Below are 23,385 nucleotides of genomic sequence, written 5' to 3'. Positions count from 1 at the left end.
TGTTAGCTGTCCAAACAGACAGACAGTAATTTAAAGCCTTCATTCAACTTAAGTCCAGCTGCGGCAATCTGTGCAATGTCAAAGGTGTTTTTTTTCACTTGTTTTTGTTGTTGACTTGTTGTTTTCTGGTTTTAACTTTTTTTACATTTGAGGAGCCACAGTGCTCTCTGCTGGTCAGCGGGAGAACCTCACCTCTCACAAGAAGCACTTCAGTGAAACATTTCAGTGGTGAATCCACTCTTCCTGCAGAGCCTCTTAAACAGATGCCAGCTTTCATTATTTGTCTCTGGCATAACGGAGTAGGACAGTTATCCTACTAGAATCAACACTTAAAAACTTCACTCCAAGAGAGTGAAGTACATTTGTCCTCTTAAGCAATAGAAAATGGACTTCTGAACTTGACCTTAAAGTGGTTTCTCATATAAGCACAGCTAGATTTACAAAACATATCATAGCAACCCATTTCAAAAACAAAGTAAAAAAAATTGTCAGCAGATAAAGAAAAATTAAACTGTCTCGTCAAAGTCTAAATGAATTCATTTTCAACAGATCAGTCTATAATGGGATACTTGTTTAATTTAAAGTGTTAAAAACAAGCTGTTTCCAGAGAAAAACTGAAATTTTCTTACAAGTGAGGCTGTTGGCAGAATCAAGTCATTAAAAGCTACAAGCTGTAGTTCAGCAGCTGTCTCTTTTCAGTGCTTGTCTGTCAGAATTACAAGAACTGTCATCTTCACAAAATTGATTTGTACTTAAAATTCAATATAAAGAAAAATAAGAACTCTCAATAGAATCTATGTTTTGTTATACTACATCGCCCTCTGCTGGCTAGAAAGATGAAGACATTTTTTTTTCTAAAACACCTGCCATACAGAGATCATGTAAAGTTAATTCCCAGCTGAAACTCTTGAGCAGTGATCGGGCCTTTCACACGGGTAGCTTTCCCACAGAAATCAGAAGCACAAAGAAAATGCAATGTAAGCAGAATTTTCACACAACTCCGCACAACCCAGGACAAAACGCCCGTGAAGTTTTGAAAACAAATCAGAGGTGCAAAATGAGACTCACCAAGACTTGGGCTCTCCAAAGTGCAGATAGTTGATGCTGTAGAGGTCCATGTCCTCCGTGTGCCAGGCAAAGGTGGTCTTCCACATCCCAAAGTACAGATAGGGGGTGTTCACCCCCTCAATCACGATGCCACACTCCTGCTCCACCATGTCCAGCAGTGTGTTCAGGTGCCCGATGTTCCACTCACCTATGCCCTTCAAAAGAAAGCAGGGAGAAGGGTGTCACCCAAAGGTCCTGACCACAGGTGAGTCAAAGGGCAAAGAAATGAAAAGCTTACAGTGCCGTGCAAGAGCGCTCACGCCTTCAAATGAGTGTTGAATTACAACAGAAGTACTAGCAATTTAAAGAAGAATATTTTTAATCCAACCTAAATGCTCAACAACACTTATGCATGACTGTGGTCCGAGTGGCTCTTGTGAACCAGGGGTACTGGCAACCTGTGAAATACATTTGGTGACTAAATACATATATTTCATTTCTTAGACTTCTGAATACCTCAGAAATCTCTTAGTCCTTTCCAAAACCCCACCTTAATATACATCATAATTTCAAAGAAAAGCCAGAAAAAGTTGTGAAATTGTCATCTAGCTGTTGAAATGGCAAATGTGAGAAAAGCAAAAGTATTACATCAACACATCACACTTTACAAAAAATATTTGGACCAAGTAATGGTTTCAGCAATAAAGGATGCCTAGGCTTGTGTTGCCGTTTGCAATGCTCTGTAATGCTTTCTTGCTCCTCATGGGGGCAAACACTGAAAAGCTAAGCATTCGCGATCCTTACAGCAGCTCTTATATTTTCCAGGATGAAATTGGCATTGGCTGAAAGCAGCGACTCCAGGGTACACGAGGAATCTACTGTACACATGAACAGCCTGCCTGGGGCTGGGGTATAAAGACTGGCAGCCCGCACTAGCAGATCTTGCCCTTTCACTATTGCCGCTAGCTATGTTTATTTTTAAACAGGGCTATTTAAGCTGGATCAATGTTGTGCCTTTAGGTAAATTACAGAGCGCAGTCAAACCTCATCATAATAGACCTGGGGGGAGGTTTGCAATGAGGGTGTGCACATTAACACATGCTATGACATTTTGAATCACAATATGAAAAAAACAGCAATACCTGCAGTTGTTAATATACTAATGCACATAATAGAATCCCAATACACTGTATCATATCCATAATGCTTTTAAACATTACATCCAATTGAAGGTTTCTGGCTGGTAAACAATCTGCCAAGGGGTGATGACCGAGTTTGTTTCCTTCTCCAAGCAGATCAGCATTTGACAACCCTGACCAGCAGGTGGTGCTGTTCCTCACAGACGGGAATTTTCAAACCAATGCCTCAGTATGCTGACAACAGAGACTGTGCTGTAACAGGAGGTGTATTACTTTAGAAGTATTTAATCATTGAAACTCCTAAGGCATTTTCCATAGGAGTCAGCCCCAGTTTTCCCCGGTATTTCAGTTAAGTTCCACTTTGAGCTTGTACAATCTGGCCTCTGTAAATTCCTTTATTCAACTTAAATTCTCACTTGCTTTGTAAAGTGTTTAATAAAACTAACAAATTCTAGAAAAGGAATTTAACACAAATTAGAGCTAGACAGTATTACTTCAGATTGAAAAAAAGATGATTATCTTAAGTGATTCTTCATTACTTTGTAATAAAGCTGAATCAGCAAAAAAATTAAGTGAAGAGCTTAGTGTCCACAGCTTTCAGGATGTCCTGGGTGGAGATGTCAGAACTGTAGTCCCTTTATAATATCTATAAACATTTTGCTAAAATGAAATTAAAAAAAATGTCCTGTAACATTCCGGGAAAGGTGGGGTCACTCAGTATAAACAATATTTTATAGAATGAACAACCTGGGCCGCACACCTTTTAACAAAGCTGGATTTATGTAAACCAAGTTCCCATATATATTTTGGTTTTTGCAGAGGAGGACCAAATAGCAGCTACTAAACCATCCACTGTGCATTCACATTATGACCACTAGGTGGAGATCAAGGCTCTCTGTTACAACAGGGCACCAATCTTAACAGCGGGCACATTTAATAGCATATAAGGTGTCTGTGTGAGTTAAGCTTTGGATGAAAAAAATTCTACAGTTTCATTCAATTTTAATATTATGCATATTAAAAAAAATATTTTTCTTTAAAGAAGTTTACTTTTTAAATTGACAGCTGTCAGTGACCAGATCCTGTGAAACATGGCAGCAGTGGTCTAATAACTTGACCATTCTGTCGAAATACTGCGCGCTGCAGCTATACCCTTGAGCAAGGTACTTTATTCCAATTACTCCAGTATAACAACGGTATAAACTGTATAAAGTACAAATGTAAGCTGCATTTTATAAAAGCAACAAATTGATGAATGACAAGTCTCATTCTTCAAACCACCAGTCCTCAGTGGAATCATGCAGGAATACTGAACAACACTGCATTTAAAACTTGAACGCTGCCACAGCTGTCAATAGAAAAAATCCTCAGAGCAAATAATCGCTATATCTGCCTTTAGACACAAGCAGCTGGAGAGTAAGGCCACCTCTGAGCTTATCTATTGCTTCCCAGCATTTCTACTTGCATCTACCACGACCTCGCTCTGCGAGGCATATGTCCATCCCTCGGGCCACGCTTACCTTGTCGTAAAGCGAGCCACTGATGTCTGCTCCGTAAATAGGAGAAACAAAAGTCAGGTTCTTCCAGTATTTTCGCTCTAGATCCTCGAAATCCTGGTGTCGAGGAGTGCAGTATCTGCAAGAGAAAGGAGCAAGACGGACAGAACCACGTTATTTAATTCGACGGTGCTCTCTGTAAGGTGGAGCCACTGTGACGGAGTAGGCCTGTGGTAAGAGAACTATTGAAAGGCACCCAAGTGGCTCAACCAATAAAAGTGTTCAGTTGAGTGCAGGCTGTCCTAAGACCCAGGTGTTGTGGGTTCAAGACAAGGTTGTGCCAGTGGCCAAGTGTGGCCACAGCAGTGCCCGGCGGAGAGAGCAGCGATGAGAGGATTGGCATCAGTCTGCGTGACGTGACACAGCAGCCTCTGATCCCTGCAGGAACACTGCAGGTCTGCGGTGCGGTTGTGAGGTGCACAAGTCTCCCACTGGTGCCACAGGTTTGAGAAGGAAATATCTCAAGGAGAAAATTACTCACAGATTTAAAAATCAACATCAACATCTGTAAAAAGCTGGTCAGAACATGTAGATTCTCTTTCTGTAATGTGCAGCAACAAAGACACTGTAGACAATCAGAATGTGTATCAAAAGCAATGCAATATATTTTGAATTTCTACATGAACCTATTTTCATGTTTAACGTGTTTCATGAACCTGTTCCGTAAAACGAGAGGTTAAGATGAACCCTCAACTCAGACCTGTTTTTCTCAAGGAAAACACTTTCTAGGTTCCACCTCGTTTCAGATCTGTACTTGAATCTCAGACATACCAGCCTTTCAGGCGTTTCTTCCCACTGCTGCCAAATAAAAGTTACACAAACATGGGAAAGCTGGAACACAATGACAGCAAAATAATATATCTACTGTTGCATCAGCATGAATGCGACAGGCCACAGACAACGAGTCTCGATGCCTCACCACCCAGCCAGATGGTCACTCTGGTGCACAGCAGAAATGTCGGTATGAGGTGCTGGAAACAACACATTCCTGCCTGTCATTTGTTCTGTGCTGCCGCATTACAGATATAGTCAAAGGTGTTGTGAAGGACAGCCCCTCTACACAGCAAATCAGGTGGAGGAGTGAGAAACTGCTTCACCGACTGATTTACACCAGAATGTTCAAGACCAGAGGTGGTTTGAGCCTGGTGAACCGTGCTAGGGGATAACAGGCACTGATTGCAGCTAGAAGGTGGAAGGGATCATTAAAGAAAAATATTTCACAATGTTATTTTTTATAATAAAGACACTGTGGAAAGAACAAACAATTCATAAGACAACCCAAGCCATTAAAATTGAGTTACAAGAAAACTAATGTACTCAGCTTGCAGAGTCTGTACAATTTCTAAAGTAATTCATATGTGCATCCAGTACTGTTATCTCCACTTTTAATGGCAAGGTTCTTTTTTGTGAATTGGCAGCTTTTGAAATGTTTACCGGGCTTTCGGCAGAGACAGAACTTTTTATACTCTTTTTGATTATGCAAACTTATATTTTACTAAATACTCCTGGAATATTCAATGAGCTAATAAACTGTTGAAGAAGGCCTTGAAAATGTATCATTGCATTGTGCACACAGCCTGCACAGGATTTATAATTACTAAGTCACAGATGCTGTTAAATATTACACAATAAAATCCGTGACCCAATGTGCCAAACAAGAAACAAATATGGACTGAGGATAAATGCCTATGCTTTGGAAAAAAGCTAGGTGTTTTCATTCATCACTGCAGGCCATGCGAGTTAGCTTGTAGTTTGTGGATTTGCTTTTACATTTTGTTCCCACGCTGTCAGACTGAGCACATGGCAAGGCAGGCATGCTGGTGGGCAGCAGGAAACGCGTCCCGTTTCTCCAGCAGTGGAAACAGGGTGTTACTGAGCTTTAATACCCTCCCTCCCTTCCAGTGCTTCAGTCTCTCCAAAAGCTTTTGTCCACACTGCAGGCGTGTAGCATTACAATCAACGGCTTACATCTCCAAGGTGAAACTGTTAACATTGTATAATAACATTTGTTCATGCCAGATGTCATATACCTCAACATGTCAGATTATATAATAAACAGGAAAATAGACTTCTTTCTGTCAGTTTTGGAAATAGTGGGCATTTGTCACCTTCTCTGGCAGGAAGCAACACGGTCACAGAACTCTGCACTGTTGCTTCTGGCAAGAGGCAAGTGGTACTTTGAGCATCAGTACACACATTTTAGAGCAAACAAGAATGAATGAGTTGGTTCTACATTCTGCCAGGATGTAAACAACAAGAAGCTGTTACACCCCTTTATTTACTTTATTTACTGAGGGAATTCGGTAATTCTACAGTTTGCCCTTTGCCACCTTGACTTACACATGAAATGTCCCTTTAAACAAAGCATTTTTAGCGTTGGCAGTGCTTGGGCCTGTTGCCTTAAGCAGCCTGAGGCTGTTGGACACACACCCTGCAGTGGTCTTACACTGCACCAGAAGCGCAGCACACGCAGCAGGCATACATACTTCTCGCTGTTGGCCAGCTTGCGGTACTCGCCCACCGTCATGGACTTCTTCTGGATGTTGTACTGAGTGAAGAGGCCGGACTGGCCAGTCACGACCTGCATGATGGGCGCAGGGATGACCATCTCGTCGATGGAGTCGTACGACTTCCGAGGCTTCCATTCTTCCGGAGGGATGACCTGGAGAACCAAGACACGCGGGATGAAGCCAGAACACCCATCTCCCCAGGTTTTCCCCCCCTCGAATGTCAGGATCTCAGTATCTTGTGGTTTCTATTGAAAATTCAGATCACATCCCCTCATTTTCAGCCATGTTACTCCAGTACAAAAGACTCAGATTTATCCTAAATCAAATGAACACAGATAACAAGAACTTAAACTCTTCTGTTAGGAAGGCTTTAAAACCATAAAACAACTGTGATGAAAAAGTTTACCATAGCCACTGTTTTAAATGATGTGAGCAGAAAGCTAGTAGAAACTTAAGGCAGTTTTTCACCATAGCTAGAACACATCTTTTTAAACCAACTTTGCAACAGATGAGCAAAACACCTTTTGGAGGCAGAGAAGCTGTGATCCTTCAAAACTAAGCTCGATGGTGTTGCTGCGTTTTGCGTTTTTACACAAAGAGACAGAAGAAGGTAATTCTACTTCAAAAGATCAATCAAAAACATGAACAAGAATAACCCCAGAGATTCATCATAGTTTAAACATGCATTTTTAAGTGTTGAATAACCAAGCAGGTGGCTTACTGTAATTGAAGTACAGTGTTATGTAAAAAATTGGTAAACAGTTCTGTGCTTTTTTTACCCAAATTAAACAGTGGATTGAATGGTGGAAGTTTACTTCTTAAAAACTGTTAGTACTAAATATTCCACCTAACAGTTCACAATTACTGTAGCAAATGTATATTACAAGTAGGCACACAAAAACCCTTTGGGTACCTTTGCCAGTCCAGCTCTGTGGGCTCCCTGGGATTCAATATATGCAATGTACTTTCCGAAATCTCGGAACTCTTCCATGGTAGGCCGGAACGTCATGATCTTGCAGCCTGGGTTCTGGGCATTTGGGTTTTCGGAGGCCATGGCTGCAGTCCTGAAACAGAACAAACAGCAATCACACAAAATGAAACAGGACTGAAAGGATTCCCCATCCCCGTAAAACAGTTTATGCGAAATAAGAGTAATTAAAAACAAGTCAGCACTACAGCAATACAATTCCCTGAAGCTCGTGCAATAGAATATGCAAGGTCACAAAACAATCCTTAATTCCAATAACGAGCCTGCTAAGAACTGAGGGTCCAGTTGTAACAGCAGGTCATGGAAAGAACTGGAAGTCCTTTAGAGGCTGGTCTACAACAAGTATGAACAAACGAAGTTTTTTTTAGTGGATTAGAATTATACCTATGGATTGTTTTTTCAAAGTTGTATTGATGTTGGCAATTTAGAACCAGAGAATGGATTCAATTAAGTAGTCATTGAATACTTTAGAAGCAGAAATGAAACTGTGTTTACTTTAGAAGGATGGAATTTACTGTATCGGGAGGTATTGTAAATATGCACACCAATTACCTTCTTAGAACAGGCTTTCAAGTTGGTTAATCCTGAAAGAAGGAGTGAATTCCTCACATATCTTTGCTTAAATTCTCTCATAGAATTCCTCTCATAGGCTTGTCATACAACATCATGAAGTTAAGAATTTTTATCAGATCTTTAAAAATATTTTGGGTATCAGAAGAAATGCATCCAATCATTGTCACCATGTGCATGTACTGTACAATAAAGAGGAAAAATGTAGTTTTTTATCCATGTTACTCCAGTATAAAAGACTCCGATTTATCTTAAATCGCAATTCTTTTAGGCACACGTGTCTAAGAGCCTCATTTCACTTCTGTGACAATGACAGCACAGAGCAGGTTGTGGTTTAAGAACAAACAGGAAGTAGAAGAGACTGTAGTCTTGTCTTTTGCAATGTTTAAAGAAAAATGCCTAGTTTCTAAGCCAGACACTGTTACAAATAAGTAAGACCCATCCACAGATGACAAAGTATCTCTCCACAGAACTGAAACCAATTTAAGTCCAAGGATAAATGCAGCCATTGTTGAAAATCTATACAGGAACAATTCTGACCCTTGCGCTTTGTGTCACTTAGAAGTTCCAAACCCTACGTCAATGCAAACTAGAGATAAAGAGAGGAGATAATGGTGTTAGATCTAAAAAAGAACAGCAGACACTTCTCTGAAGCACTGCAGAAAGAGATCCAGAGGAACACTGCCTAGGATGACTGAGGTAGGTATGACACTGTTGGTGGAGGTCAGCTAAGAGCATAAGAAAACCACAAGCGAGCACCAGTGGACAGCATCAGATACTAGAAACTCAGGTTGTTAACAACGAGGAGCTCCAGTGTGGCTCAACCTCTAAGTCCTCATTCAGAGTTGAGGTTCAATGCCATGTCTGAGGCCTGAGTCATATCATCAACGCAATCCAATAAGACACGACAGAGAAGTGTATGCAAACTGTCACTAAGTTTTCATTGAATCCCACAAACTTACTGACCATGTTGCACAAACACCAGACTTAAAAAGCTAAGAGAAGGATAATTACCAAACAACTGAGATAAAGGTATAAGAATAACCCACTTAAATGCAAAACAATTTTGTACATCCAAACCAATTAAAATTTATATTCAGCTAAGAAAATCTGCTAAAACAGCTAACTTACAGCTTGCGTCTCCTTCACTTAGCAACACAAGTAATGAATATTCCTACTGCGATAGTAAAGAGAAACACTAATTTGATTAAAACTTGCTCCTTTTACCCCCACAGGACATTCCCCCAATTAACAAAGCACAGACCTTAATGAACCTGATTATACCCATCTAAGATTTCCAACACTCAAGGGAACTGGTAGACTGGGTCTCAGGTTATAAAAAGATCACACAGCAGACCAGAGGAGGCTTAGCTCTGTGAAGTGAGTAGGCTTTCATGATTGAAAACATACCTAATAGCAAACCTAGAGCATCCAGGCACAGAATTTATCTTGCTGTGCTCAACTTTGCCCCATTCCAACATGCAAACTTGCTTCTATGGGAATTCTGGCTTCGAATGGCTCCAACCAGGAGTGAGCTTGACTTTTTAACTTGCCTCGCATTATCTGGAAGGGGTCCTGAGTGAGGGTCTCAAAAACTGAATTAAATATAAACACTGTCCATATTTACCATTTTTAGTCACATTTCAACAACCAATGCTAGAATAGATGGGGCCTTCAGACTGGAACAGGGTTATGCAAAAGTTTTAGGAAGTGTGTCCACAAGAATAACTTGATTTCACAAGGACTACTTCAGTTATCCAAGCGTGTCAGGAACGTTCGTTCACATGCAAGACTAATGAAGGAATAAATTCAGTCTACATGGAAAGGGCACTATTAACATGACACCAGAAAACAAGAGAAAATTACCTAGCCTAGTAAATTAAATAGAAGCAAGCACATTGTGAAGGAAGAAATGATCGTTTTGTTTTTCAAAATAATTCTATTTGCTTTTTACAGTGCGGCAGTTAAGCAATGAAAGTGATCAAATCTCCATATTAGTGATTAGTTTGTCGGTTCGACACCAGCTCCCTCTCTGGCTCAGGCTGATAGCTGCACACAGCTTCCTGGGAAACCTCAGCTATAAATTATAATTAAGATTCATCTGAGGAAAGCAACGTACCTCAACCAAGAAAAAACATTGCTGTTCCAGAAACTGCTTGTTTTCTGCTGGATTGCTGATGCATGAGTTTGAACATCTGCATCAAGATAACTACACAAGCGTATTTCACTCCCTCAAAAATCACAAAACGTTTCATTTTAAAAAATGGTTATGTTTGATCCAAGTGACAAAACATAGAAGAGTTAAATATAAATCTCCAATAGTCTCAAAACAATGCACTTTAAAGATCTACAGAGATCTTTAGTAATTTTAAAGGAGTCAGAAGTGAAAAGCTAGCTAATCATACAGAGAGCCATGCATCACCGATTGCTGGGGGGGATTAATCTGGATTCTCCAGTCTTATAGTGCCACAAGCCCTCCAGCCTCTTCTACATTTCGTGCTGAATTCTGCATTTCCAATTCCGGGTTTTGCCTGCGTCGCCCTACAAAATGAAGGGCTCAGATGCATCTGCCTACACCTCAGTCTTCTGTGTGCAATGAGAGAGCTCATAGCTGGGAGCCAATGTGAAAAGCATGCACTGATAGTTCAAATTGGGTGGGCTTAGATTGTATTTACAATAACTGAGACCAGGAGGCCTTTTGCTCACTCACTTAGGTTGTGGGAGGAAAAAGCAACCAAGCCAGGCCGTCAAAACTAATATCCTTCAAGAAACACCTTGATACAATACCTAGAGTTAGTTGTGTTAGATTGAGCTTCTCTTGTTTATAACCTTATCTTCTTATTGGGCAGTGAAAGTCACCTGGAGATGTAGTTCTCCAGAAGAAAGCAGAGATTAGGAGTGAAAAACAGCAGACAGCACCCTCACCCCTAGCCCTCTATAGTACAATTGTTTCTTCCAAACATTAAACCTATAAATATGTACCCAAAGAATTCCAGGATTTCTTATGGATCAAAACCTTGTATTTGGTAAGCTACTCCTAACACATTGCACTGAGCCAAGATGTAAGTGTCTTCAACTTATCCAAAGAATAATAAATGATAAGCAGCTTCATAACATGATTATATTTCCTGAACTTAAAAACAATTTTTGGTTCTAACTAACCAAAAGTGCAAATAAATTATATACAGAAAGATTTTTTTAAAAAGCAAAATGGCACAGTGGTTGGCATTGCCTCCTCACATCTCTTCACATCACCAATGTGATTCTCAAATGAGTCTAAAAGATTTGATGAAGTCAGCATCCTAGACAGTAGTCCACTGCAGTAATGAACTGCATCTTGAATGACAGGAGTTTGCATCTAAAGTAAATTACACAATGAAAACCCACAGGATCATAAGCAGTGTGATGGGAAGGGGATATTAGTCTTACCTTATTTTTAAATTAAAACAATAACAGAGATAGCATCCAATATATGTATCCGTTTTAGATTGGATTTCTGTACAGCACACAAGGAAAAATACATTTTATGCTGTTGAAGATGAGACTTCACTACAGTCATGTTATTCACATCTGGGAAACAGGTAGAAGAATGAAAGACCTGCACTTGAATGGACTAGACAAAAATACACAGCTAAAGATATGAGGCCTTCAAAACACCAGATGTTTTTCACATGGTCAACAACAACAAACTGAACATTATATGGAAAATCATATCACAATAGGTATATTTAATACAACATAAAAAATACTGGGTCGAAGCAGTGATGTGCGTACACACATGGCAATTCGGAAAAACATCATAGCACTGGTGGCCTGAAGATGAACAAAGAGAAAAACTATAAAACTTCCTTTTTCCTTAGAAAGGTCTTCTAAACTGCAAGTAATCTAGCCAACAAATCAAGTTTCTGGAACTGCGTTATACATGAGGAAACTCTCCCCCTCAACATAATTCTACACTGGTGATTAAGAATGCATCATGAAACACATTCCCAAGAGTTATGATAATGTTGCACACCGGAGGGTACTGCACTAGCTGACCACGGCCACACTCACAAATTCATTCTTATTCAAACACTCCAAACTATACTGTTTTTCTGTCTGCAAAAGAGGGTTTCATTTTCTCTATAGTTACTTTCAAGAACAGGAAACCTGTTTGCATTAGCTTTAAGGTTTCTTACATCGCTAAAACCAGGCCAGTTCATTGTGCCCCTTGCTCAGAACTGGAAGAAAATCTCACAGCATGGAGAGGTCTGCCAAAGACTGTATAATTTTTTCATAGTTTTACAAGTTTTATTTTAGATTTTTCTTTGCAGTTTTTACCACCAGCTGTACTGACAGTTTGAGAATTCAAGTTTGTATTAAAAATATTCACTTAAAAAATGTACACATCTGCAATTCAACAAATTGGGAAGTCTGGGAAGGGGGGAAATAAGATTTTTTTGTGAGGACATTTTCCAATACTTGTAAACAAAGCACTGTTTATTTTCCTTTGGACATTTAAATACAGGAAACAGGCCTCCGAGGAGGGAAGACTGGTTTCACTTTAAAGAAGAGCAGAGAAAAAGTGACATCCAGTACCACGCTAATTACAAACACATTTCTGTACAAAAACTGAAGGGAACAAAATTGAGTCGAAGAGGTAAGGATGCCAGATCTGTGCTTTTGTTACTGTTACATTAAGACAGAAGTTCAGCACTGTTCTTTAACAAGATGAAATGTTCACAGCATTTTAAAACACAATGACTGTTATCACATCAAAGTCCAGTTGCAAATATGTGAAAACCATGACAAAATCACAGATTAGCACACAATATCTGAAGCAATCCAGCCCTGCCTTGCTCACTAACTTCACTGAAAACCAGGGCGGAGGTCTGATCCTTCACCCTCACTCCACAAATGCAAATGCTCTGAACCTTTCAGGACAGGTTTGCAATGATGTGCGTTAAAGCTTCCCACTGTCCACCGTTGAGCCTGCCAATAAAGCTGCCTTAAAGTGTTCAGAACATCGCAAAGAAGTAAAGATTAAACGTGCAAATGAAACCACAGCTTTTAAAAACTGAACTCAAATTCTTTGCACAGTTTCAGGTGTCTGGATTAACACTGGCTGCCAGAGATCCTTCATGAAATGGCTTCTTCCTGTCATCACTCGTGTAGTATGAACCAGCAGGCAATGAGTTAAGCAACTGCATGTCTCTGCAAGCTGCCTCCAGCAAATTCCACATCACTAGAAGTGCAAACCTATCCACAGTTCCAAGAAGGCATGATCAACATCTACACATTTCACAGGTACACGGGAATTAAGTTACATAAGAGGTATGTGAACCTAACAAATTCTGTGTACTTTTAACAGGTATGACCCAGAAATACCTTGAGGGAAAAACTGCTATGCACATCGAAGGGCAAAAGCACTGAAACCATACATGCCCAATCCTGACATTAGCAAACAGGCTATAAAAATTAAATACTGAATGCTGAAATATTTAAACCAGCCACAACATGATTAACACATGGTCTCTGTACACTATTTGTGTCTATAGTGAAGTGTGAACAAACACCCTTTTATCAAAAGAAAGCTTCTCCAAAAGAAAGCACATCCGTTTTTCTTCAGCCTCTTCTGCAAACTCAGCAAGGACAGTGCCAGAGTACTGCAGGCAGGAAAGTTATTTTTGGGCAGTGAGATATTCACCCACAGGTTAGAACCTGCAGGTGGTGTTCAGGCTAGTTTTGAACCAACATTTTTCCTGTTTAAAACTGGACTATCTGAGGGCAGTTTATGAGCCCAATATTGTCACTGCTGTCCAATCTCTGAACAAAGAACTTTACTCTGGTTGCTCAACTCCACCCACCTGAGTAAGCAGGTATCAGTGCTGCTGGGCATGCAAGCCTGCAATGGACTAGTGTCCTATCAACTGCGGGGAAACGTATTTCCATGGAACGCATGATTCAAAGGGTTAAGGCCATGACGTACAGATAACATCTGCAACATGCCCTTTGTTCACACTCATCAAACCACCAAACAACCACAGGTCCACTTTGTGTGGGTGGGATTGTCAGCCTGGAAGACAACCATAACGGCAGGAAAGAAATGCTGCAACATGGGGTATAGATGATTATTCAGTACCATTAAATTTTGATTAGCATTGTCCTTGACTTCTAAGTATATCAGTTGTGCAAACCACACCGGTAAAATGCATCCCATAACATTACAGAACCACCAGAACCCTTCACTGTTGGAGCCAAGCACTCAGAGCTGAGAGACATTCTGGTCAGCTCCACACGTGCAATCCATTTGTAGATTACATTGTGTGGTGCAACTTGACTCGTCTGACCATGTCATCTCTCTCCACTGTTTGGTAGCCCATTGCCTGTGCTCTTTGCAGCACACAACTCACAAACGTGCATTGCCAGGTGTAAAAAGCAATTTGTATGGATATCACGATCCTGGAGTATACACTTCCCTCTTACTGTGGCTCTCTGCTGATTTAATCTTTCCCTTGGAGTTCCACACTGACATTCCCTTAGGCACCACTACTAATGAAACATCAGCAAGCTGAGCAGCCATGGCTATGGAAGTTCCAGCCAAACATGCCCCAACAGTCTTGTCCTCTTGTAGCCTTGCATCAATCATTATGGCAACAAGGCCTGTCCAGCACTTGTTCACATAACCCAAAGCATGCTGGGATATCTGCTAAATTAACACGTGGCACAATGTAGGGTGTTGAAGGACCATTACTTGGATTTATTTTACAATAAGGCTGGATGAGATCCTTGCATCAATGAACTACAAAAAGGGGTAAATAGGCCAAGAGGTTGCTAACAAAAGGGGGCCATTTTTATGCATTTACATAAGGAATTCCTTGTTTTCAATATACTCGATGTCCCTCATTTACATTTTTGGTCAAGTTACTAGCTTAAAAATTAACAGCTTCAGAAAAATCCTTGGATGCCGACTCTTCTTATGTGGGATCTACGTTTTAGTATGCAGATAGCAGACATTTTTCACATCAGTGAAAAGTTGTATTGTCACATTTAGAGGTATATGTGTTAGCTCCTCACATGACTTCTCAGTATTGTTGAACAGGGATTTGCCAAACCGTTTTTTTTCTAAACTCAAAAGCTTGTTTTTTGGATGGTGTTAGTATGAGAACACTGTTGCAAGAAAGCATCTGTTAGCAAACAAAATGCTTAGGAGGACAGACAAGCAGCTCATTGTGCCATAACAGTACTACAGCCACATCTTCTTCAGCTTTCGCCCTATCTGTGCAAACAGTCAAACCTTCTGCACCCTGGCAACGCAGAAACATTATCAGCAGCAGGTCTCTGGGCTGCTATTCAATAATGGTCTTTCTGTGTCTCATAAAAATAAGGCAGACCAGCACTGGGACATGTTAGACATTATATTTGTTAAACAAATTGGCACAGATGTACAGGAAAATGGGATGTCTTTGCCATTTTCACCTTTGTGGTCACCTTCACAAGAAGGTCTTGGAGTCTCTGAAGAGAATTTCACAATAATTCCACAGCAAAGAATTACACAGAAGAAAACCAAATGTAATGTTGCTTAATCATACTATTTTAAAATGAAGGCCACCTTAAACATTGTTTTATGATCTGATTTAGTTAGAGCATAGAAAGAAATGTCACAATCAAGTTTTGTGGATGCCATTTATTATTCCGGTCAATCATTTTTTCCTTACTCTTTTTCTAATACTTTTATAGTGCCACAAGGAAAAAAAGTGTAATTAGCAAGCTAAAAATAGCAGAATGAAACACGATGCAGAGAGAGCTGTGAAAGCAGCTCTGATGTCCAGCCTGAGCCCAGCACGTCTGTTCTCACAATGCAGACAGCCTTTGTACAGATCCCTGTAAGGCTCACAGTATATGGTCAAGACTAACAGATTTTCTCTCAAGGAGCTTCCTGACTCCTTTGATCTTTCTTTTCCCATTCAGATTCATAAATAACCAGTTTTTACATGACCCAATTTGGAACCGCAGATTGTATCATTATGGCTCAGCTCAAGGCCACAACTCTATATCCACACTTCTTTAGCAATGATGAAGAGCACACAGGCTCCAATCAAATCATTTGGCTTTCAACAAAACAACTCTATAGTGATGTGCACGTGGTTTGGCATCAACTGGAAGAGTCGCTGTTCCACCAGGAGCCAAGAGACTCCGGCTTCCTAATCCAAACCTGCCCCACGGCTCAGAGTAACAGTTGGTTGATCTGAATTTCCCCTTAAAAAATATTTCCAGTGTTGGGATTTCTGAATTTCTGCTTTGAATAAACACAAGTCTCTTAAAAGCTGTTATTAGCCAGTGAGATCAAATGTTTCTTGACCAGCAACGTTGTAACAGTTTTAAATATCACATCTCAAAATCACATCACTGCCCATTTAAATTATTCACAATTTTCAATACATTTTAATGCTATAACTGCAACACATACTGCAGGTGTGTATGTGCAGTTAAAGTGTGTAAAAGGACTGTTTTAAACATTGTATACCAGCATCTAAAGGAAGATGGCTAACATATAATAACTGCCATGGTCAAGCTAATTACACCAACAAGTTGGCAAATATTTAACTTTTACAGCTATAAGCTAGCTTGTTAGCACAGCATAATCAATTCGTTAACTTCACATCCATGTTTTAAAAATGTTCCACATTGTGGTGTCAGATATTATAATAACCAAACCAATAAAAAAAATCACCTGTCTTCAGACTGTGACTTTAAGCATTAACCTTTTGGATCACAGTTTTTGGAAGCATGTCTCATTTCCTTAAGTGGAATTCGTGGGACGTCAGGCCCTGTAGAGGTATTAATCTTGAGTGCAGGTGGCACCTGCAGCATGTCTACCTATGTATATAGATAGATAATAATTACACTGTGTCCTTCCCCTGCCTAGGGCATGCTGTTGACTTATTCCTCTTTAAGGAACACCATTGTACAAACAACTATTTCGCAATCAGAATATTCTGCTCTTTCCTTCAATACACTCCAGAACATTTCAGAGAATTGCACACTATGTTTAACAATATTAAATATACAAATGAGGTTTTAACCAAGGAATGGGGTCGACATTCAAAAGCAATACTTTCAATTTGTCTTGAATTTGAATTTAATGTTAATAACTTACTCAAACATGCATAACTTTCACAATTCAGTTTATAACTATTTGAGAAAGTGAAAGTTTTCAGCAATCAACTGCAAAAGACCTTCCAAAAAATCATGTTAATGTGGTGAAGAAAATATTTAAGAAAATAATTGTAATTGTGATAATTATTAACTGTGAATACAAATCAAAACGCAAGGCTCTACAGGAAACAGGTTTGAGAATCTTCTACTGTCGTCTACTACTTGAAATAAAAAAATCCCACGGCACGAAAGAAAACATTTCAACAGTGCTGGAAGAAACCCTACAGCATTGTGCATATTTAAACCAGCAAAAGGATGCTTTGTTTTCGCCACGGCTGTAGGTGTAAACACACTCTGACAAGTGGTACGACCGACACAGTGGCTGATGTGAATGGTGCTTTAATAGACAGTGAACAGCCACACAATCCTGTGCAACTCAACCACTAAAGGTATTTGCACACACTCAGCAGCTGGATACTCATGGTCCAAACGTCACCGATTGACATGGACTATAACATTAGTGTCCTCAAAACAGCAGAACACAACAGGCCCGGCCCCGCTGGAGTTAGGTCACCCCGACTTGAGCAGGGCATCATATATTAAATACTAGACAAAGTCCGGAGTATCCAAGTATCTGCTCCCAAGATTCACAAACACGAAAGACACCTAGGGTAACATCTTTTATGTTTAGTTACATACAGGCTACAGGCTTATATATGTGCCAATATTTAAGATCTGACCTGAAGCTTGCATTTGAATTGCTACTTGGATACTAAATGACAAAACAAGTGTTTTGACAGGCATGGGAAACATTGTTTTGAAACATTGTACACCCATCCCAGGGGTTATATGATTCACACTTCCAGGTAAATAGAATTGTTTGATAACTAAACAGCCTGATTTTATGTCAGGTACTCTTGTACTACTACTAATTTGCATGGTGATCTACATCTAGTAAAACCATGAATAGGAATAGGGCTACTACCCAACAGGTCAGTATGCTAAATTTTCCACACAGTGAGGCATGTCAGCAACTTCACCTTCACCAAGAAAATTACAATCAGGCAGGACAAAAACCCAGAAAAATGCTATTTATTTTCTTTTTTCACAGTCCTTCTTCCCCCCTGAATGGGCAGCTCAGTCTTTAACAAATCACTGCCATCCTTAGCAGAAAGCGCAATGAAACATGTATGGCACATTTCTTCATTGTAGCCAAGAAGCCATGATTCTCTTTTCAGCCAGTTTAGGTAATCAGTGGATGTTCCAAACTTCCTATGCAATTCAGCCTGAAAGCGTTAAGGCAGGATCAGTGGCTGGGTCCATTTCCCCCAAAGGTGTGGGCATAACGTGTTGATAGAACAAAGATCACTTGCGCAATCACTTTCCACTTGTGCCACTTTCGAGAGTAGGGAAAGGGAAATAGGCTTGGGGATTTTCTCTCACTCCTGGGTTAATAGAGCAGCATCCTCCCGAGAGGCACAGATAGCAGGAGTGCACGTTTTCCAATCGGTTAATAAGAACCCACGTACACACCTTCATTCAGATACAGCCTCCTAAACGTACAGGATCACCGAAGTCAGAACTGTTCTTTTGGAATTATACTCCAGCTATTTGTTTTTATGATGATGAGATCAATATAAATTATATGCACAATGTAACAGGTGTATTTTTGGGTAGATACATTTCTATTATGAATTTGAGACCAGGAGCTCCTAAAGCAAAGCTGGACAGACTAGCGCCCACCCCAGCTCTGGGCCGGGATGAGCTAAGCCAAGTGGTCTCCACTCAGGAGGGCAGTTCTGTCCTCCCCTGGGGTCCCTCCGAGACTGGCTGCACTTTTCCAAATGCAGGTTGATATCAGTCCAATGGGATGAGGGTCTCTTTAAAACCATATCTAAGCAAGGCCAGTGAGGTTAAGTGAACAATTTGTTCAATTAGCTAATAAGAGCTCCTTTGGAATGAAAGGCTTAAGAGGCCATGGACCTTATGACTGCATTTCAGTGCAACTCCGGGATCAATGCACAGCTCAGTTCAGTATATTTGTATAGCTCCATTCACAACTAGTTTACAGACAGGGTTAAACAAGACAATAAGTCAAAAGGAAATAAGTTGCTGTCAAGTAGTGTAATGTAACAGAGAAAGAGTAGTGTAATGTAACAGTAACCATCAGGGGTAGAGGGCAGAAAAAAACTCCCTTAGAAGTAACACCGCAGAGATCTAAATACTCACAAGATTTAAGACAGCCTGTTAATGATTTGTTACAATGACTTCCTTCAAACAAAGGGAATGAGGATTGTTGTGCAGAACAGCCTTTGCCATGTCAGGCCCTGAGCCCTTCACGACCTCACACACAGCAGGCTCCAGAGTGCCTCCGCAGGAAGGCGAGTGTCACCTGGAGGAGGGGCACAGCAGGCTGGACCAGATAAGGGGAGATGACGGGGCTCCACCTGCACCTTCCCTGGCTGAGCCACCCAGCAGATACCAAAACACCACCGATAAGGCTTAACAGATACTCAAGGTCCAGGTAAACATGCTACGAAATCTGCTTACAGACATGGATAAGCGGTGGCTTTAAAAGACATCCTTCCAACCTCTTCCTAACCACTTCGTCCAATTCCGAATCGCAGCAAGCAACAGGCACAAGGCAGGGGACCCCAGGGACGCAATGCCAATCCATCACAGGCTTTAAAGCACATTTTCCAGTTAAAACGAAACAAAGTGAAATCGAAGAGGCTGCCTTGCACCTGTTACTTGCCTGAACTGGCTCTAGCTCCCTCGCAACCCTGTGCTGAATAAAGCAGTTAGAAAAGGGCGCCACCCACAGGCACACAACCGCCACTCACAGCAGCAACCCAGCCTGGTCCTGACCAGGGCCAGCTCGGCTTCTGAGCTCTGCCAAGGCCAAGCTACAAGGCTGAAAACACTGGTACCCCAAAAACGCCAAGTTTACCTTCCATCAAAAATGATTTCGCTTTATACAACAGCTTGGGTAGGATGTGCAATTTCAATAACCATTTAAAACTCCACATTTTCAATCAAAATAGTTCACCAGTACTTGTAGACTTGCAAAGAATGACCAAAAGAAGCAGCATAAAGTAAGTTTTCTATGCTACATGTCTTGTAAAAAAAGCTTAGACTTCTTCACGACACTTTCACACTGTTTTGTGACAGGCTTTCCAGTAGCTAATTTAAATGTTCAATTGTCACCATTTCACACATCCCAAAATGCAATTCTGATACATACACACCATTAGACCTGGAAACAAAGATGATCTTTAATTCCAAACCAAAGCAAAGACCGCAGTAGGCACCGCGTTTAGACAGACCAAATTAAAGGGTTTGTCTTACTTAAACTAATCAATAACCCGTGGGGGGGGGTCCAAAGCCATTCCAAATGCCTGCCTTGATAAAACGTTATTTCGTAGACAATGCAATCCATTGACTTCACGCGCACTTCACTCGTGACATACGAAAATCAATTGAACTAGATGGACACCATCCTTTATGTGGGTTGAGTAAGCAACGGTACAACAACGGCTGCTAACTTCAGATGGTTGACACAAGCTACTGCAAAGCTCAAACTTACAGCCCCGCTCGCAAAAGTTTCAAGAACAATACAGTTTCGACCGAGACTCTTGGCTGCACAGACCGAACAATGCCTACAGGGCCAGGCGAGAGTGGTGCTCGGGCATCCGGGTCCGCCAGCCGAACGCAAACATCCCCCCTGGATGATTCAAGTTTCAGAGAAGAGCGCTTCTAGCTCAAGTGTTCAACAACAGAAGGGATGCAGGGAAAAACATTCACGTAAAACACGAACAGTGCCGCCCCCCAGAAAACATTAAATAAAACCATAATAACCCCGTTTAAAAACAATAATATTATTGACCCATTGTGAACCAAAGCTTAATCTCATATCGCACCCGTGCACCCAAAGGTTATTACAGATATCTTAAACACTAAAAAGTTAATAACGTCCGATACTCGATTTATGGAACTACATTACTAAGCGTACATAAAGTACCCATTGTCGTTCTCTATAATAAGATGCATTAAACGTTCTAGCATTGATACAGGGCTCATTTAAATTCGCTCAACACTGCACTCACACTAAAGCCCATTTCGTGGTAAGACAGACAACACTGTTGTTTATTTGTTTATTAAAACAAATTGCAGTTCACCAAGCAAACCGTGCTCTCTGCGCTGTAGCAAAACACAGCATTAACATTCACCCTGGAAGTGAAACAATGCTCTTTATACCTCTCCTGCCTTTTTTTCCCTATAAAGTGTGCTTTGCTGCTGTCAGCTTATCGCAGTGCTCCGGACCTGCACCGTGCGGAACTACAGTCCATTCCTCCCCAGGAAAAGGGCAATTGTCTCCCCATCTGCAAACGGAACAAGTTTTCGTCTCGCTGCCCCCACGCACACACCTCGTCCCTCCGGTACGAAAAATAAGCCACCGACACACCGTGACGCCGGCGGACCGGAGGCTGTCGCGGCGGCGCCGTGCTCCTGCCGTACCTGGGTGGCTCGCCGGCCTGTGAGGGTCCCGCCGCTCCCGTCGCGCTCGCGCTGGGGCTCCAGCGGCTCGAGCTCGGGGGACGCTGCGCCTCACGCCCCCTCCTGATTGGACACCGCCCCACTCCTCCGCCCGCCCACCTCGACCTCCACGGCCGGCGGCCCATTGGCCCGTCCTCTCACGGACAAGGAGGACAGCCAATGGGCGTCGCCGACCTAACAAACCGTCATGCGAAGGCCGACTCTGATTGGGCGATCCCCCGGGCCCTTCCGTGCAGTTAAATATGCCCTCTTATTTTCTTTCCCAAGGCAGGGGTCTGAACGCCTCTTCGGTAAAGGCCATGTTGGCTCAAAGGGGTGGAGCGTTGTGTTGTACTTATTGGGGGTATTCTGCCGGGGCCGAAATGGCACCCGTTTGGCAGCGTGCATTTTATTTTATAATAAAGTTGTGGGCACTGAGCCGTTGTAGTGGAAAACGTAAACGACGGAGGAATGTCACTTTGTTTTTTGCATACTGACCGTGGTTTGCGAGGATTGTTTTGCTTTATACTCCAATAACCCGCTGACACGCACTGGGGGGCGACCGGCGGATCTCTTACTCCTGTTGGTGTGGTTTCCTGCAGCTGGCAGCCTGGCTATGCAGCTTCATTGGCCGCTCGGTCTGTCAATCACAGGGTCCCGCCCCCGAGCCGCGCTCAGGTTCGGTAGAGCGGCGGTGTGTACGTGCGGATTGTCACAGCGCCCACCGGTCCTGCAACACTTGCTCTCCTCATGGGTGCTCAGCACACAAATTTGAAAGAAAGGGGTTTTATTCTTATTTATTGGCGGGTGTTATCTGTACTTGCCATACTTACCTTTGCGTTTAATAGCTATTTCAAAATAATGATCATTTTTTGTTAAATACCATCCCATAAATTGTGCAGGGTGTTAATCAATAATAGATTCCAAATAAATGTCCTATTTTAAAGGTTGTCTGCACATGTTGTGCTCCTTTGGAAGATTTCTAGGATGGTAATACCATTTACCCATACTTGTTATTTTTACCATATGGGTTCGAGCTCATATCGGCATGTTTTCCTTTATACGCCATTCTCTACATATGGCCAGAAATAGGAGAGAAGTAATCATTTTAAAGGGAATACAATTCCACAAAGCAGAATTAAAATAATACTCCAATAGATACAGTCGTGTTTCCCAGTCCCGGCCCTGGGTTTTGTTCCAGTTCTTTATCATAAGATAATTTATTTCAATTTTTGATTTGAATCATTTTTAAATTGTGACTTATGCTCTTAAAAAGTAGTGTGTGTGAGTGAGCAAGTGTCAGGTGGGAACAAGCACAGGAAGCTCTGATCCCAGGTGTGCAGGAACCTGAACTAAACTTTATTAACAACATCCACAAACAGCAAGGGCACATCCTCTTGGGCAAATGAGTGGCTGTGCTCATTAACACACCAACACCTCCCCCTCTTGGGGAAAAACATAAGAGGGAACATATTTCACATTGCTTAACCCCTGATGCCTTATCTAGTAATGTCCCAGACAGATGAGCATAACCTTAATTATATCTGTTCTCAAATCCCTTCAAACATTCAAATTCTATTCAAATGAACAATAACGGTCAGGATAGACGGCACTCCCAGTGAAATGACTGAGTTATACTGCCACTTGGCTCACGTGCCTCAACTACATTGGTATCTCATGAAACAATTAAGTTTCCCGCTTTGTGTCTGTTCCACGACATGGGGACGGGAGACTTTGAAACCCCACTGACAGACTCTGCAACAACAGTCTGATAAATTGTCATCACTAGGTAGGTTTGAGTTAAGTGCTTCTGGGAAAATTGGCCCTGGCGGGACTGTTTGCGTCTGCCTAATTCATGCTTATAACCTACTGAAACATCAAAGTAACACCTTCTGCAAAGC

At 41.4% G+C, this 23,385-nt stretch overlaps 1 protein-coding gene across 4 annotated transcripts in view; it reads right to left on the bottom strand.

Annotated features, from left to right (window-relative positions):
- Window positions 1-22,002, bottom strand: part of kdm4b (lysine (K)-specific demethylase 4B) — a 125,352-nt gene extending 103,350 nt beyond the window's left edge. Inside the window, exons 1-5 of one of the 4 annotated variants that reach the window (XM_015365650.2) lie at window positions 21,983-22,002; window positions 7,166-7,316; window positions 6,229-6,404; window positions 3,707-3,821; window positions 1,069-1,262 (exon numbers count right to left, since the gene is read on the bottom strand). In XM_015365650.2, the coding sequence (XP_015221136.2) occupies window positions 1,069-1,262; window positions 3,707-3,821; window positions 6,229-6,404; window positions 7,166-7,306 (626 nt within the window). In that variant the 5' untranslated portion in view covers window positions 7,307-7,316; window positions 21,983-22,002. The other 3 variants (XM_006639900.3, XM_015365648.2, XM_015365651.2) reach the window with 3 other exon arrangements.
- Between the last annotated feature and the right edge of the window lie 1,383 nt (window positions 22,003-23,385).

Source organism: Lepisosteus oculatus, chromosome 29, assembly GCF_040954835.1.
Source record: "Lepisosteus oculatus isolate fLepOcu1 chromosome 29, fLepOcu1.hap2, whole genome shotgun sequence".
NCBI classification, from domain to species: Eukaryota; Metazoa; Chordata; class Actinopteri; order Semionotiformes; family Lepisosteidae; genus Lepisosteus; species Lepisosteus oculatus.
Note: the sequence above shows the minus strand (reverse complement) of the source record. Positions and strands in the feature narration are given on the sequence as shown.